Consider the following 13,625-nt stretch of genomic DNA (forward strand, 5'->3'; position numbering starts at 1 on the left):
GAACTGTAATATTAATACTCCATAATTACTGTAATGAGTTTATAATTATATTTATTATCAGAGCCCTAATATCAAAGTTAAAATGTTTGAGGTAATTGATAAAATATGTTATTTGCTGAAGTTATTAGTCATAATCATTAAAATGAACTGAATGAATGGAAATTTATTAAATTAGAAAGCTAAATTTGTTTCATACTGAGAATTGCGATATTTAGTTAAAATAAATTGTTTCCGACGGTTGTGGAAATAAGCTTATAAAAATAAATTTACCTGTTTTTATTTTCAAATATCAAGTTCGCTATTTTCGCTGTCGGAATTTAATTGTAAATCGTCGCTATCTGAATCTTCATCTGGATTAATAACAATACGATCTACGACTACATCAATTAGTGGCTCTTTTGACATCAATTCACGTTCAGTTGCGATGACTTTGTCTGTTATTTTTTTCCACTCCTCCACAGGAAAGGTTTCAAAAAATTCGTCCGACAGCTGCTGGATTGATGTAAATGTAAAGTCTACATTTCTGGCTCCTACATATGATTTCAAAGCTGCCCAAACCATTTCAATGGGATTCAAATCTGGATGGTATGGTGAGAGTCTAAATACATCATGTCCTTGTGCTCGTATAATTCTATCGATTGCATATTTTACATAACGAGGTTTATGCAATTCTATTATGTTATAGAGATCAGGCTTCAACATAGAGGCAGTATATGCAATATTTCTTTCCCGAAGCCATTCCTGCATAACACACTTTTTCGATGCAGATGTGGGACATTTATCTTCCTGTGTATTATGGTATGGCGCATTATCTAACACTATAACACTATTCGGAGGCAAGTTACACAAAAGATTTTTTTCCAACCCTTTTTTAAAATTTGCATAGTTCATGTCATCATAATAGTCTCCAGATTTTGACGTCGACTTCCACCTCACATAAGAACCAGGAACAAAACCTTGTTCATTTCCTGCCCCAACAATAATTAAACGTTGCCCTTTTGACACTGGTTTTTTAAGTCCATTATTACTAGTATCACACAAATTGTTTTTTGCAATATGGCTCGTAAGTAAATAAGTTTTGTCAGTAAACACTATAAATTTATTTGCATTTCTTGCTTCCTTGATATTCCTCAGATATTGCAGCCTTAAATGTCTAATTTCGTGTTTCTCTATCAACATTTTTCTGTTGTCGACTGTTTTTTTCCAGCGAAACCCAAGTTTGTGGAATTCCATCCTCATACTTTCTCTACTACCTGCATAATTCAATTCATTTACAAATTTTTGGTGAATTTTTTTAATTGTGGGAACTTGTTTATGGCGAAGATGAAAATCATATATTTGTCTCCGTAATATACTTTGATCACATGGATCTAGCTGTATTTTTGAGGACTTTTTTTGTCGTTTATTAGGTGTGGAGAATCCGGGGGTTTCTCCATTTCCAACCTCATGACCCTCTTTAGCTATTTTTCTGACGCTGGATAAACTGAGACCTATAACAATTGAATATTATATTAACTTTTTCCTCTTATTCGATTATTTTCTATATCTCTATAACACCATCTCTTTTTTTAATTGATTTATAACAAAAAATGGTAATCTAAGTATGCAAAACATTTATAATATATTATATACATTTTAGTATAATTATACAATCGATTTACCTGTCAAAGCAGCTACTCGTTCTTGCACTTTCGATAACTCAATAAGAAGAACATTTCCTTCTGCTTCCTGTTGCGTAAATTTTAAAACCGAGTATATAATTTCACGAGCTTGTGCACTCAGAACCCGATTTTTTACGGCACTTACGTGATTCATTTTAATAATAAGAAATAAAATAATAAGAAATTTCACCTCTTGCGTACTAGAATATTATGAAAATTCAACAAACAATCACTATTTCGCGAATTACGAGGTTATCTGACAACGTAGCAAACGCAATAAAATTTATGTTCAATGGTTTTATATGGATGTTTACGCTTCAAAAAATTGCATACAACTGACTATCGGCTCCTCCGTTTCTCGATGAAGTGACCTTGAGCATTGCAGCTATATCTGTCGAATTGTACATATGCCTCAACAGCATGGGGACATACATGTAAAACCAACAAAAAAAGGATACCGAATGTCCAGAATTTTATGATCAGAGAGGCTCTGAATATTCTCAAATATGTCCTAATAAAGTACGTATTTACGGATTCACAACAAAAGAGAATCCTGAAAACAATAGACGAGAGAGCACACGAGATATTCAATAGACGGCCCAGGCAGCAGAATATAGAAATACCATAGAAAATTAATAAAGAGTGAGATAGCCATCTTCTTCTTAGAGTGCCGTCTCTCTACGGAGGTTGGCAATCATAATGACTATTTTTATTTTTAAGCTTGCTGCTCTAAACAAATCAATAGATCTGCATTGATACCAATCACGTAGATTCTTCAACCGTGAGTTCTGCCTTCGACCAACAGATCTTCTTCCTTGAATCTTTCCCTGTATGATGAGTCTCAAAATTTCATATTTTAGTCCCCTCATCACGTGGCCTAGGTATTCCAGTTTTCTGGTTTGTATAGTGGTGATTGGTTCGGTTTCTTTACCAACCCTCTCCAGTACTTATTTATTTGTAATTCTATGAGTCCATGATATTTTTAATACTCTGCGGTATAACTAGAGTTCGAAAGCCTCGATTCTTTTTAAATTGCATTTTTTTAATGTCCAAGTCTCAGCTCCATATAATAATATTGAAAATATATAACAGCGAATGGTACGTAGTCTGATCTCCAAATTTAGATTTTTGCACGTTAGAAGTGGCTTCACTCGTATAAATGCTGATCTGACAATCTCTATTTGCCTTTTTATTTCTGTAGTATGATCATTGGTTTCCTTGATCAAAGTTCACGAGATAGCCATGCGATAGTCTAACCTGAGCATCGAGGTCACGGGTGACAAGCGTGAGCTGGTAGCCAGACCTTTCGGGCACTCAGCCGGCGTGGAGAACAAAATTTATTTTGATAACTCGGCGGCTGAGTGACCGAGCACACAAAAATCGGGACATCTGTCCGGAACACACTTTTGGGACATAAGTGCAAAGTCAAGTCAAATAATAAATGCTACAGGTACAAAATTCCGAAAATGTGATTCAGTATGGTTATACAATCCCACACGTAAGAAAGGACTTTTTCCGAAACTTTAAAAGGCTCGTACACCGTCCTGCAGAAAATAAACGATCTAATCTACCGTATCCAGTTTTCAGCTAGAAGTAAACACAAGATACTTCATATCGAGAGACTAGCTTTATATCATGGAACTAATCCTCTGTTGACTTCAATCGATCCCTGATAATCCAGTTATTTGAGGCGAAAATCTATAAAAGAGGGAGCAGTGTTATGACAGTTCCGTGAGATTTATTTCATATAGAAAAAGTTTCTAGACGAAAAAGAAGAAGTTCTAGATCTGTTGCATATAATGTGTTTTATGTTCCTTTATTTCACTAATTAAAAATATGTGTGTGGTAACCTACATAACGTAACTCCGTAAGTAATGAAGTGAGTAACGTCCCATGACCATGACATCTGTCAACGTCCAAGTTTTATGTCATAGAACTACTAAAATGTCAAATATATGACAAGATCATTCAAGATGACATCGAAAATTCCTGATATGTCTGGTGATGTTTGGAACATCATATATATATATATATATATATATATATATATATATATATATATATATATATATATATATATATATATATATATATAAACATATTTTGTTGACAGTTGGACAACAGTTGTATAGTTGTTAGTCAGTTAAAGTTGAATTAAGTATTTCAAACACGTTGGTGTTTAATAAAATTGAATTCAAAGAAGTGTACCAATGTATATATATATATATATATATATATATATATATATATATATATATATATGTATATAAATATATATATATATATATATATATATATATATAAATATATATATATATATATATATAAATATATATATATAAATATATATATATATATATATATATATATATATATATATATATATATATTTATATATATATGGGATGTTACTCGCTTCATTACTTACGGAGTTACGTTTTGTAGGTTACACAACACATATTTTTAATTAGTGAAATAAAGGAACATAAAACACATTATATGCAACAGATCTAGAACTTCTTCTTTTTCGTCTATATATTTTTTATATATATATATATACATATATATATATATATATATATATATATATATATATATATATATATATATATATGTATATAAATATATATATATATATATATATAAAAATATATATATAAATATATATATATATATATATTTATATATATATATATATATTTATATATATGGGACGTTACTCGCTTCATTACTTACGGAGTTACATTATGTAGGTTACCACACACATATTTTTAATTAGTGAAATAAAGGAACATAAAACACATTATATGCAACAGATCTAGAACTTCTTCTTTTTCGTCTATATATATTTTATATATATATATATATATATACATATATATATATTTATATATATATATATATATGTATATATATATATATATATATATTGTTATGATACATTTTATCCGCCAAAGATAAAATTAAAATTACTAAATAGACCATCTAAATAGATTTTCAAGATATCCTAGAGAGTTGTTATGCTATGTAAAAATTAAAAATAATATTGGTTTGCTCTTAATATATTTCAAATTATAAAATATAATAATTCAAAATATTTCAACTGATAAACTATAAAAGATATTTCAAAGAAACGAAAGTCCATTATCTTTGGATTACCTGTAGTAAACAAAATTTAAGATATGCATAAATTATTTTCTTTGTAAAATATATTTGAGTGAACGTAGTCAATTGAACAATACGACCATTATCTTTGGATTACCTGTAGTAAACAAAATTTAAGATATGCATAAATTATTTTCTTTGTAAAATATATTTGAGTGAACGTAGTGAATTGAACAATATGACCGGGTTTTCCAAATGGACTTGTACAGTGAATAAAGACAATAGGGTAGAATTTAGAAATTATATCTCTCCGTTAGTTCTTAAGAATTTGTAGAAACCGATTAGCATGTTAATAGTTTGTAGGAAATTTATAATTGTAGGAAAAATTGTTGTTTGTCATCTAAATGGTAGATGGTGGAAAGTATGAGGAACTTTGATTGGAGAAGATTGAAAAAGAGGTAGATAGCTATGTAGGAATGAGAGTTTAGCTGGATTTTTGAGGGAGAAAATAGAATGAGTTGTTTTACAAGGGTGCAAGGCAAACGGTCGTTGTTCTTTGGCGGTTCCCAAGTGATTGTAAGCATTAGAAGTGAATGTTTGTGAGTTTTCGTGGACTAAGTGTAGCCTGACGGAAGCTGATCTAGTAAAATATTGTAAGTCATACTTTTCTACTTATATATTCCAAGAGTCACTGTTCAGGCCGGAACGAGAGATTCAGTTTATAGAGAGGAGAAGAGGCTAGCATCTTTTGAACGATACGTGCATCTGAAGGAGATCATTGAAGACAAGAGGCTCGCAATAATTTGTTGTAAGATTGCTGATTACCTAGGGAACTGCTAAGAATAGATACTGTAGGCTACAAGGAACAAGGATTTGGACAACTCATTATCAGAGAGATAGTTTTTTTTTACCATTCGTCAGTTTTTCCTTTATCAAGAAAGTTTTTTTTCTAATTGCTTCAGAAAAGATAGAAATATTTATCAGGAGATATAGAACAACAATTTTGATTTGAAATTTTAAATTATATAGTACATAACATTAATTTTTGAAGGTTCACGTACGTAGAACAAAATTTTGATAATCATTGTATGAGATATTTTTTGTTTAAGCTATTTGAGAGTGAATTTTATTTCAATATATAATTTTGTATCATATATGTTTATTATTCCGGTATTCCTCAGACCTTCCCTATCATATGTAAAGCATAGATATTGAAGCACGAATATAACCCTGAGATTTAAATAGTGTGATAAAATCATAATTGCATTAGTTTAATCCATCAAAGTTTAATTAATTAATTAATTAGCTAATTAATTTTTGGCGCACCTCTGACTTTTAATATCACATTAACGGGCTTCCAAAACGTGGTGGCTTGAAAATATCGCAGCTTTACGTATGATGGTAGGGAAAGAGATCAGGAATAAGTACAGGTGATCTAAGATAAAAAAAATAACATTGAGGGAATTTGAATTTGAAATTATTGTGACAATTTTTCCAGAGGATAAAAAATTTGATTTATTGATTGATCGTAGTTAGTTGATCGTAATTTAGTTTTCAAATTTTTAACAAACGGTACTGGGTGTGTTTTTCTAATATCCTCGCCAAATTGTATTTTCGCCTCGCTTGTTCCATGGACGATAACTTTTTTTCTCTCTGCTCCTCTTAGTTCAATTTCTGCCATTTGTTTTTCATTTTGCTTAAGTTTCCTTTCCATTTCTTTCCTGTCTTCTTGTAACGCCATTTCAAATTTTGTTTCTAACTGTTCTAATTCCTTTTTCTGTACAGTCTTAATATCTTTTATTTTAGTTTCTATTTCTTCTCTCTGCATCTCTAGTTTCCTCTCTGTTTCTTCTCTGACTTTTTTTAAACAGACTTTTACCTCATTTTCATATTTGTCCAAACGCTTTTCCATTTTCCTATCATTTTCTTCTAATTTTTGTTCATAGTTTTCCAAACGCTGCTCTATATTTCTGGTATTTAGTTCTATTGCTTGCCTTGTTTCCCGTTGGTTTTCTTCCATTGTCTGTTTTGTTTCATCCATTTTTAGTGATGTTTCTTGTTGATTTCTATCCATTTTATTTGATGTTTCATTCATTGTTTGTGTCTGTATTTGCATCATTGCTAATAATTTTTCTAACATCCCTGTTTCTTTTCTTTCCTCCATTATTGTAGCATTTCCTTCATTATCCGATCCTTCTTCAACAATCGTTTCCTCTTCTCTGTTATCCTCCTTCCTTTCTTGCATTTTGCTTTGACTTCTTGTGGTCGACATGTTATTTCTTTTCGTTACTATTTTTGTCCCCGCCAAATGTGAAATTTTACAACACTCTATATGTTGCAGAAACACGACAAATATTTCTCTCCAAATTTAATAAATTTTCACGACAAATATCAAATATGCAATCAGTAAAATTCAAATAATTCAAAATAAATATCAAATGTACGATTGGTAAAGAAAATAAAAATCAAATAATTCAATAGCAGTAAATATCAACTAACTACGATCAATCAATAAATCAAATTTTTTATCCACTGGAAAAATTGTCACAATACTTTCAAATTCAAATTCCCTCAATGTTATTTTTTTATCTCTAGATCACCTGTACTTATTCCTGATCTCTTTCCCTACCATCATACGTAAAGCTGCGATATTTTCAAGCCACCACGTTTTGGAAGCCAGTTAATGTGATATTAAAAGTCAGAGGTTTGCCAAAAATTAATTAGCTAATTAATTAATTAATTAAACTTATTTAAATGATGCAATTATGATTTTATCACACTATTTAAATCTCAGGGTTATATTCGTGCTTCAATATCTATGCTTTACATATGATAGGTAAGGTCTGAGGAATACCGGAATAATAAACATATATGATACAAAATTATATATTGAAATCAAATTCACTCTCAAATATCTTAAACAAAAAATATCTCATACAATGATTATCAAAATTTTGTTCTACGTACAGTGCACAGATTCTAAACATGCCGGTGGGAGATGGCTTCTATGCGTTGTTTTATAGTTGGTGTATGAGGGAAAAAGTTTTCGAAATAATGAAATAACAAATTTTATATTATTATTTGTTATTTCATTATTTTAAAAACTTTCTCTCATACATCGACTATAATACAGCGCATAGAAGCCATATCCCACCGGCACATTTAGAATCTGTACACTGTACGTGAACCTTCAAAAATTAATGTTATGTACTATATAATTTAAAATTTCAAATCAAAATTGTTGTTCTATATCTCCTGATAAATATTTCTATCTTTTCTGAAGCAATTAGAAAAAAAACTTTCTTGATAAAGGAAAAACTGACGAATGGTAAAAAAAAAACTATCTCTCTGATGATGAGTTGTCCAAATCCTTGTTCCTTGTAGCCTACACTATCTATTCTTAGCAGTTCCCTAGGTAATCAGCAATCTTACAACAAATTATTGCGAGCCTCTCGTCTTCAATGATCTCCTTCAGATGCACGTATCGTTCAAAAGATGCTAGCCTCTTCTCCTCTCTATAAACTGAATCTCTTGTTCCGGCCTGAACAGTGACTCTTGGAATATATAAGTAGAAAATTATGACTTACAATATTTTACTGGATCAGCTTCCGTCAGGATACACTTAGTCCACGAAAACTCACAAACATTCACTTCTAATGCCTACAATCACTTGGGAACCGCCAAAGAACAACGACCGTTCGCCTTGCACCCTTGGAAAACAACTCATTCTATTTTCTCCTACAATTATAATTTTCCTACAAACTATTAACATGCTAATCGGTTTCTACAAATTCTTAAGAACTAACGGAGAAATATAATTTCTAAATTCTACCCTATTGTCTTTATTCACTGTACAAGTCCATTTGGAAAACCCGGTCATATTGTTCAATTCACTACGTTTACTCAAATATATTTTACAAAGAAAATAATTTATGCATATCTTAAATTTTGTTTACTACAGGTAATTCAAAGATAATGGACTTTCGTTTCTTTGAAATATCTTTTATAGTTTATCAGTTGAAATATTTTGAATTATTATATTTTATAATTTGAAATATATTAAGAGCAAACCAATATTATTTTTAATTTTTACATAGCATAACAACTCTCTAGGATATCTTAAAAATCTATTTAGATGATCTATTTAGTAATTTTAATTTTATCTTTGGCGGATAAAATGTATCATAACAATATATATATATATATATATATATATATATATATATATATATATATATATATATATATATATATATATATATATATATATATATATATATATATATATATGTATATATATATATAAAATATATATAGACGAAAAAGAAGAAGTTCTAGATCTGTTGCATATAATGTGTTTTATGTTCCTTTATTTCACTAATTAAAAATATGTGTGTGGTAACCTACATAACGTAACTCCGTAAGTAATGAAGCGAGTAACGTCCCATATATATAATATATATATATATATATATATATATATATATATATATATATATATATATATATATATATATATTGTTATGATGTGTTTTTTGTTTGAATGATGAGCAATGAGTATTTTTAATAATATAATATATAGGGTTTTTATCGCGGTTCTCAAAGAATTAGCTTGTAAGTACTTTTTTAAATTATCTTTATTATAACTATTATGAAACACACATATATATCTAACCTAGCCAATGTAAATTTAAAATAAACTATCTTTAAATTGATATTCTTATAAAACTAATTAAATTCTATAGACAATCTACAATTTAAACAAAACTATCTTCAAAATTGAAATTGTTATGACACTAACTAAATTATATTAACAAAATTTTGTACCTTTCTTTCACTGAATGCCTAAATGAACTGTTTTCTACTATATAGATTCTAATCACCACTGAATGTCTTCGTACTTCAGTTATCCTTGTTTTTTGTGAAATTACTTTTTCCAATTATCAGCTTCTACCAATTTAAGATATAGTTTTCTTCACCAGCATTTATACACCACCAACCAAACCAGCAAACAGCATTTATATTTATTCTTCTTTTCAATATACCAATATCCACTTATTATAAGTTGATTTATACTAATCTCCAACCATAATATAATTTAATTTCTTCCAATATACTTTTTTTAATCTTCAATAATTATTTGTGTATAATTATAAATGTGCATTTAATTATATGCATAATTTTTAATCTTCATTTAACTCACTATATTAAACAATTGGACTATCTCCAACTAACTTTCATATTTCTTAATAAAACTGCTTGACTGATTTACTAAAACTGTGAACAATTGACTTCACTAATTAATTGTGTCTATCTTCTACTAACTTTCATAATAAACTGCTTGACTTCTAACTAAAAACTGCCATCTTGAATCCAAATCACGGGTATTTATATCTTTTCAATCTTCCAGAACCATCTGGTAAGAAATCATGTTCCAATTTGTTCTATCACTTCTATATAGATGTTCTCGAAAAAAATATCTGTTCGATCCACCGCCATAATCATTATTTCGAGAATGTTCGACTGTAAACAATGGTCACACTCTGCACTCTGAAGAATTCGTTAATGTTCCATTGATAATTTTGTTGACATTTAGGCTTTTCAGATCAGAATAAACATTTAAATCATCAAATATATATAAATTAAACACCTCAAACCAACATTATTATTATAACCCCACTTATATTCGTATTATGATTAATTTCTATCTGTCAATCCACTGTATAGTTGGTTGCCTAAGCACATGGCTCACTTAAATCTATTTACAACATTAAAATTACTAAAATACAACTTTTTACAATTATTATATGCTAATTTATTAAAAATGCCCTCACATAAATATATTTTTATTAAATTCTCTAGTATATAACTTATTTAAAATAATCAAATACTTTTTTATATCTAATAATATGTAGTATATAACTTATAAATTATTTTCTATAAACCCCAATCGTCACAATACCCCAAAAATAATATTTAAAATAAATAATTTACTTATTATTTTTTTAAATATTAATTTTCTCATACCTTATTAAATTTAATAAATTAATAATTCAATTTTTTTTTTATTATTTAAAATGTGTTAAATACATCCCTGTTCGCTGTCTATGTCAAAACAGAGAACAACGGAGCACAGTTCGGCTATTCTATGGTCAAACTGTCATGTTAAATGGAGCAATGGATATTATACCAGAGAATAAAATATAACCTTAATTAAAAATATAATCGATATGGTGTTCTGTTTGTTTATAGACAAAATCTAGGAATTATTTCCATTCAAAATAACTTCATCAATATAAATTGGTAAGTTTTTCCACTTTATTATATTAGAAAGACATTTTTATAGCAATTATAGTATCTAACCCCAAATTATGATTTTTAGGGTACCAAACAATTTCCATATGTACAAAATTCAACAAGTATGATGTCAAATTTATTCACAACAAAGAAATCTACCATCTATCTATGAAATGGATCTATCAGTAAGTTATTAGTGTTATTATATTTGTGTTAAAGGTAGAGAAATCATTATTCAATCTCTTCATGATATTGAAAAATGTCGTTGATATGAAATATGCCTCTTAGTCTGTTCTCTGCATCTATTAACACATAACTATTTAGTCCATTCTGATTTTCAATTGTATATGGACCTTCAAACATTGGTTGTAATTTCTTACAACGGTTTTCTTTAACATTACTTTTTCTAAGTGAACGAATTAACACTAGGTCTCCTTTTTGAAATGTGATTGGTTTTTTTATATTTCGATTTTGTCTTCTGATATATTTTTCAGCTTTCCTCCTAATTCGGTTATTCACTTTCTGCATTACTTGTTCTAACATATCCTGATTATATTCACTAATCCACTTTCTGTTTCCTATATGGCCAAACATTAAATATTCTGGTACTTCCTCTGTATTCAAATTATGTGTATTATTTAAAAAATACTCTACCTGTGGTATATGTTGCTGCCAAGTTTCGTGTTGATTTTGGCACAGTATCCTTAAATATTTTATAACTTCTTTAATATATCTTTCTGCAGGATTTGCCTGAGGATGTCTGATACTTGTAAAATGAATGTTGATTCCCTTTTTCTCACAAAATGTCCGAAATTTTTGGTTGTTAAAATATGTAGCATTATCTATTATGCAATTTCTAAATGGTCCTATTTCTTCGAAAAATTGATTAATATATAATTTTAATGTTTTAACATTTGTTCTAGAGCAGGGATATAGTTTAATAAATTTTGTATATAAATCAACTATCACTAGTATATGCTTTTTTCCTGTTGGACTGAGAACTAAATTTGAAATAAAATCCATGGAAACTGTATTTAGTTTTTCATATACAACATTAGATTTATATGTGTTCTGGTTTTTGAAATTCTTTTCTTTGTTTAGTTGACATATTGGGCATTGGGTAGTAATTTCCTTTGCTATACTTATGTCATTCTTTGCAAAATAATTGTCCCTAAATAGCATCCATAGCTTTCTTGAACCAATATGCATATAATTGTTATGTAAATTTTTCAATATTTTCTTTGCTAAAGTTCTAGTTATTACATATACTTCTATGCCATTTATTATTTTATAATATACCCCATCTTTCCTAAGGACTTTTTGTTTTTCACTCAAATTGATCTGATCACTTATAATTTCTTCTTTAGAATATAATCCAGTACTTTCTACTAATTGATTTAATCCAATTTTTATTGTTCGCTGCCCTTTTTGTGGTGTATTTTCTAACCTTGATAAAGCATCTGCCACTATATTGGATTTTCCAGAAATGTATTTGATTTCAAAGCAGTATTCACTAAGTATTAGACTCCACCGATGTATTCTACTGTTTCCATATTTGTTATTTAATATAGACGTTAAAGCTTGGTGATCTGTTTCTATTGTAAATTCATTACCCAACAAATAAAATCTTAATTTTGTGACACAGTGTATTATACTTGCTAGTTCTAATTCTGAAACTGAGTAACCCTTTTCATGTGGCTTTGTAATTCTTGAAATGAATTGTATTGGGTATTCGACCCCATCATGTATTTGTAATAATACCCCTGATAATCTCTCTATTGATGCATCTGTTCTTAATATGAATGGCTGTGTGTAGTCAGGATAGTATATTTTCAAATTTGACAGAAAAATGTTTTTAATTTCTTGGAATGCTAGTTCTCTTCTCTGATCCCATCTCCATTTTACACCTTTTCTCAGTAGTTCAAGTAATGGAATTTCTTTTATACTTAGATCTGGTATCATCCTTTTATAATAATTAATTATTCCAATAAATCCTCTTAAAGTTCTTAAATTGTGTGGTGTTTTATATTCCTGAATGACTTGTGTCCGTTCTGGATCCATTTCGATTCCCTTAGTGTTAAGTTGATAACCGAGATATATGACTTCTTTTTGAAAAAATGTACATTTTTCTTGATTTATTTTTAGTCCAACTTTGTCTAATCTATTTATTATAATTTTTAGGTGTTTCTCATGATCTTCAGCCGTTTTAGAAAAAATTAATATATCATCAATGTAGTGAATTACAAAATGTTCATATTGATCCAAAATATCATGAAGACATCTACATAGAGCACTGCAAGATGATTGAAGTCCAAATGGTACTACTTTGAATTGATATACTACTCCATCTATCTGAAATCCTGTATACTGTCTACTTTTTCTTTCTACAGGTATTAACCAGAAACTATGCTGTAAATCGATTTTAGTGAAAAATGACATTCCTGTAATTCTTCCTAATATTCCATCTATACTCATTGGTGCTTCAAATTGCTTTTCAGTAATCTTGTTAATATTCCTTGCATCCAAGCATAACCTGATTTCACCTGATCTTTTTCGTACTAC

General features: G+C 28.9%; 1 protein-coding gene across 1 annotated transcript; it reads right to left on the reverse strand.

Moving 5' to 3' along the window:
- Positions 1–282: 282 nt before the first annotated feature.
- On the reverse strand, positions 283–1,815 carry LOC140438803 (uncharacterized). The gene is made up of 2 exons (XM_072528451.1): positions 1,662–1,815; positions 283–1,490 (listed from the first exon to the last, which is right to left on the reverse strand). Exons 1-2 carry the CDS (start codon positions 1,813–1,815, stop codon positions 283–285), a joined length of 1,362 nt encoding a protein of 453 aa, XP_072384552.1.
- Between the last annotated feature and the right edge of the window lie 11,810 nt (positions 1,816–13,625).

The sequence above is a fragment of the Diabrotica undecimpunctata genome, chromosome 4 (assembly GCF_040954645.1).
Source record: "Diabrotica undecimpunctata isolate CICGRU chromosome 4, icDiaUnde3, whole genome shotgun sequence".
NCBI classification, from domain to species: domain Eukaryota; kingdom Metazoa; phylum Arthropoda; class Insecta; order Coleoptera; family Chrysomelidae; genus Diabrotica; species Diabrotica undecimpunctata.

Bases quoted from the DNA above. Each gene is read 5' to 3' on its own strand.
- LOC140438803 (XM_072528451.1), bottom strand. From the start codon at position 1,815: ATGAATCACGTAAGTGCCGTAAAAAATCGGGTTCTGAGTGCACAAGCT. The intron at 1,491-1,661 runs GTAAATCGATTG...CAATTGTTATAG, and splicing joins ACGAGTAGCTGCTTTGACAG to GTCTCAGTTTATCCAGCGTC.